The sequence below is a fragment of the Arachis duranensis genome, chromosome 7 (genome assembly GCF_000817695.3).
Source record: "Arachis duranensis cultivar V14167 chromosome 7, aradu.V14167.gnm2.J7QH, whole genome shotgun sequence".
In the NCBI taxonomy this organism is placed as follows: Eukaryota; Viridiplantae; Streptophyta; class Magnoliopsida; order Fabales; family Fabaceae; genus Arachis; species Arachis duranensis.
This window is the reverse complement of record NC_029778.3, coordinates 8718614-8723261: the sequence shown is the minus strand read 5'-3', so window position 1 is coordinate 8723261 and position 4648 is coordinate 8718614. Positions and strand designations below refer to the sequence as shown.

The following is a 4648-nucleotide window of genomic DNA, read 5'->3' as shown; positions in this document are numbered from 1 at the left end:
AAGATTTTTGTTAAAAAATTTAAAAAAAATGTAAAATTTAAGTTTACAAAATTTTTTATATATTTATTAAAATAAAAATTTTGAAATATTTTTTAATAATAACTTTATCATATGTGATTAAGATATATAGTAATTAAATCCTAAAAAATTATAGAAGAAATAAAAGTTCAAAGTTTCTAAATATATTATATGAAATTATGAATTAAAGACTTAAATTTACCTTTTTGTTTTAAATTTGAACTACTGACTTAGCCAGGCTAATAAAACCGAAATTAATTAATAATTAATCAAGAATTTATTATTATTTATTATTTAAAAAATAAGTCAAATGTTTTATACATGGTCAAATCCATATATCACAAGACAAATGTAATTGGTGGTGTCATTAGAAGAGAAAATGATACCTTTTTTATTTTTGTCTGTTTACCAAAATGGTAACTTGTTAAGCTGTATTTCTTAGTATTTACCTAATTCTTTTGTAAAAAGTAAAGAGTTGGAGGCCCAAATATTTTTTTCTTTTTTCTTTCATTAGATTTCTTGCTAAGAAGGAACATTTTATTATGTACTCATATTAACCCCTCTTTGTGGTTGTACCTACATTGACCCTTCCTTTTATTATGTACTCTTAGGGTGGTAATTGCTTAATCATCATCCTTTTTTAACTCTTCAAAAAGTCAAATAAGTGTTATTACTTATTATATTTGGTCATCTAACATTGAAAAACTACATTATTAGTTCTTCAAAAATCACTTTTTTTTGTCAATTTGAATTACTAAGCACTAATTTTATTTTATTTTTTAAATTATTTGGATATAAAATTCAGATCATTAATAAACTCAAATATATGACGTCTGCTTTAATTGTATTTACCTTGAATTATCTGAAATTTGTACAATATAATTAATAAGTGATTTTTAATTCCAACTTGGGATAAATAGTGTCATTTAACTTCTACCATGTGCGTTCCTGCTTATAATAGTAATTAAAGTGATCAACTTAACTTATATATAATTGAGATTTTGAATAGTTATTATATGGGATGAAATGAAAAATTCATATCACATAGCCTTCACATTTGCGTAGATTGTGAAAAAATCGAACCAAAAAAATAAAAATCAAAATCAAAACTTAGCATTGTTTATAGCAACAGGGATACCAAGGAAAAAAATACATTTTCTAAAATCAATTTAATAACCAGTCGGGTTTGTGACTGGATCAGATGACATTGTGATGAAACTACATATCACCATCTCCTAGCTAATTGACCCGATTTATCTCTACATTAAAAGAACAATTAACAAAAATTAAAAAAAAAGAAAAGAAAAAGGTCCCCTAATGCAGGGGAAACAACAATAATAATGAACTTCCAAAACTATATATATAAAAGAGAAAATAACAAAACCCTGATAATTGGACAGATGAATTTGATAATGAAATTAAATCTCCTAGCATAGAGGCAAGTCCTCCGGTGGTGGCTCTATGGATTCCAATAAGCCTTCGCCGTTATCCACCAAGAGCACCGTGGCCAAACCCCATCCAATGTGAACATCCAAATGACAGTGCATAATCCAAGCACCTACATTCATCACAATTATTAATAAGTAAAAATATCTTTACGTAAAAATAATAGTTGAAAATAATAGTTGAAAATCGTTTAGATAATTTTTTTGTCTGACTTTACCTGGATTGTCAGCAACAAATCTGATAACTGCCCAACCATTAACAGGCACGGCGACAGTGTTCCTCATAGGAGGATCAACAAGATTAAACTTAGAAGAATCTTTCTTAGGATCAAAGTTCCCAAACCCTTCAGCAACAATGTAGAAATCATATCCATGAAGATGAATAGGATGATTCTCAGGGGTAACAATGCTAGTATCCTGCAACACAATCTGCACCCTCGAACCGTACCTTATCTTGGCCACCTTAGTCCCCGCAACAGGCTGCCACAACGAACGACTCACATTCCCGGTGTAATCAAACTTCACCGGAGGCTGCACCGGAAAATCAGTGGTGAACACGCCAGGAACACCGAGATGGTGAGCTTGAAGGATCGAGATGCTGTTGGGAAGAACGAAGGATACGTTGTTCATGCTGGCAGTGAATCTTGTTCCGTTCGGTCCCTGACACTGATTCTTGCTGAAGTTGGGAGGGCAATTGTTGAGGCCAAGACCGATGGTGAAGAAGAGATTCTCGTCGATCTCGGCGGGAGCATCCACTCTTCTTGGGCTTCTGAAGCTTCTGCTGAAAGCGGTTACGGTGTTGGTGTCGTTGTATGCAGGGAGAAGAGGCATGAGGGGTTTCGGAGCAAGTGTTCCTTTGGCGGGGCACGGTGCAGATTTGTAGTCGAGGATTGCGGTTGTGGTGGTGTTGTCGAACGGTGCATTTTGTGCAGATTGATAAGCGCGTGCGGCCATGTAGTAGCGAGAAGGGGGTTGGTCTCCGGTTATTAGAACGTCCGTGGTTTGACCTGGACCCAGCATTATAACTGAAGTGGTGAAGGGTTTCAGGTACGATGCGTCTGCACCCACCACTATAAGCTTGTGATTCGCCACGGAGAAGAACAGCGGTTGGTTCAGTCCGGCGTTAATCACGCGGAGGAGGTTTGTCTCGCCGGAATCTATTGGAACAATTGTGGTTTCTGTTGTAACATCAAACAAATTTAAAAAATTAATTAGACCATGCTAAAAAGAAAAGAAGAGATTTGTATGGTGCAACTATTGTGATCACAAAAGAGCAAAAAATATTACTTAATTTACTTTAGCCCCGTCAAATCATGTGGACTTTTGCAATATATAAAAAATCCTGTCGACTCATTAATTATAGTCCATAATTAATAATTTATTTAGAGTTCAATGGTTCTTTGCTTTGAAATTTTCTCCTTTAATTATTACTATACTCCTCCTTTCATAAAGTTAATTAATTAATGATGAAGAGATGTGACTAATAAGAAAAGAAGCAAACCTTTGGTAGAGCATTTGTAAAGATCACCAGGTTGACCATTGATGGTGTATGCATCAGATATGTTTGGTGCTGCCCCTGTTTGTTGGGCCTGTCTCAAAACATCGATTGGGTTTGCGTCCCACCATTCCGCTATTAATCATCGTCATTAAAATCATAATCACATCTTTAAAAAAAATATTATTTTTAACTTATTTTTAATATATATTTTATATTTTAATATATATTTTATAAAAATGACTAATTATGATTATTAATTTAAATATATACGCAATATTATTGTTGTGTAAAATGGTTGAAACTCACGTGCATTTAATTTCACGTGAAGTTAATATTTGAAAGCCATTATATGAAATTTTAATCAAATCATTCAAATTATTTAATGACTTTCAACTATCAACTTCATATGAAGTTAACTACAGGTGAGTTTTCACCGTGTAAAATACCTAGAATAATAGGTGTCTCGCGCTTGGGCTTTGGGAAAGGGTATCCTTGTCCTTCCCTAGGACGAATGATCAAAGCGCCATAGACGGTGGCCCTTAGCCATGAACTATGAGCATGCCACCAAAGTGTGCCTTCTTGTCCTTGAATGGTGAACCTGTAAGTGTAACTGTCTCCGGGACGAATTGGACATTGTGTCACAAATTCTGGTCCATCTGACCACCCTGTTCTGATTTGTCTAACACCATGCCTATACAATTTCAACCAACATAAAGCCTTTAGTTTCTTGCATGCAACATGCATGGTATGTAATATATGCACATGCCTTATATAGAATATATAAAATTAAATAACACTTATATTGTACCAGTGAATGGTGACATTGTAACGAGCTTTGTTAATGACTTTAACAATGAGAGTGTCTCCATTGTTGACTTCCAAGGTTGGTCCAGGTAATTGCCCATTCACTGTAATAGCGCTGTGAGTATTGCACAGCCTCTTCACTGGAGTTGCTTGAATCTATCTCATTTCAAAATACAAAATAAAAAACGTCACATTTTAATTATTTTTTAATAAAGTAAAAATAAAAGGTTAATGTGAGACAACGTACGACAAACTCATGCTCATGAACTTTAGCATTTGCCAAGGACAATAATGTTGAAGCTAAGAGAGCAAAAACAGCTAGGAAAATAATGGGGCATTTTCCAAAGTTCTTGAGAGCTTCCATTTCTTTCTTATTAGTGGAATAAGAATGAATTGAAGAGAGAATTTAATTTGCAATGTAAGTAAGAATGTGAGAGGGGTGTTTTTATAGGGGAGATTAGAGGAGAAGCTATAGAGTCATTTAGGTTGGCAGATTAGGTTTATTTTGTCATGGCTAAAATGGTCAGAGAAACTTAGTTCAACCCTATAAAAGTTGTTGCACCCACTAGTAGATGATTAAGTTCATATGACTCCATGCTTGTTTCTCAAGTCTTCATTAATTTCTAGCTTTTGGATTATAATTTCATTTATATTTGCATAATCCTTATCATATATAATTATCAAACATATAGGTTTTTTATTTTTATTTTTTTGTTTTTCAATTTTCTTTTTAATTGGTATTCATCACGCGGTACCATCAATACTTTTTTGTTCGCGTAAAAGTATATTATTCTAAGGAAAAGTCTAGGGGGTCAGCAATTTTATTACATTTTGGCCAGCATGTAACCAGCAGAAAAATGTGAGCCATTAGATGAAATCTCAC

At 33.6% G+C, this 4648-nt stretch overlaps 1 protein-coding gene across 1 annotated transcript; it reads right to left on the bottom strand.

Annotated features, from left to right (window-relative positions):
• Window positions 1-1153: 1153 nt before the first annotated feature.
• On the bottom strand, window positions 1154-4185 carry LOC107496989 (laccase-12). The gene is made up of 6 exons (XM_016118324.3): window positions 4013-4185; window positions 3770-3921; window positions 3408-3652; window positions 2965-3093; window positions 1682-2641; window positions 1154-1576 (listed from the first exon to the last, which is right to left on the bottom strand). Exons 1-6 carry the CDS (start codon window positions 4127-4129, stop codon window positions 1446-1448), a joined length of 1734 nt encoding a protein of 577 aa, XP_015973810.1. The 5' UTR covers window positions 4130-4185; the 3' UTR covers window positions 1154-1445.
• Between the last annotated feature and the right edge of the window lie 463 nt (window positions 4186-4648).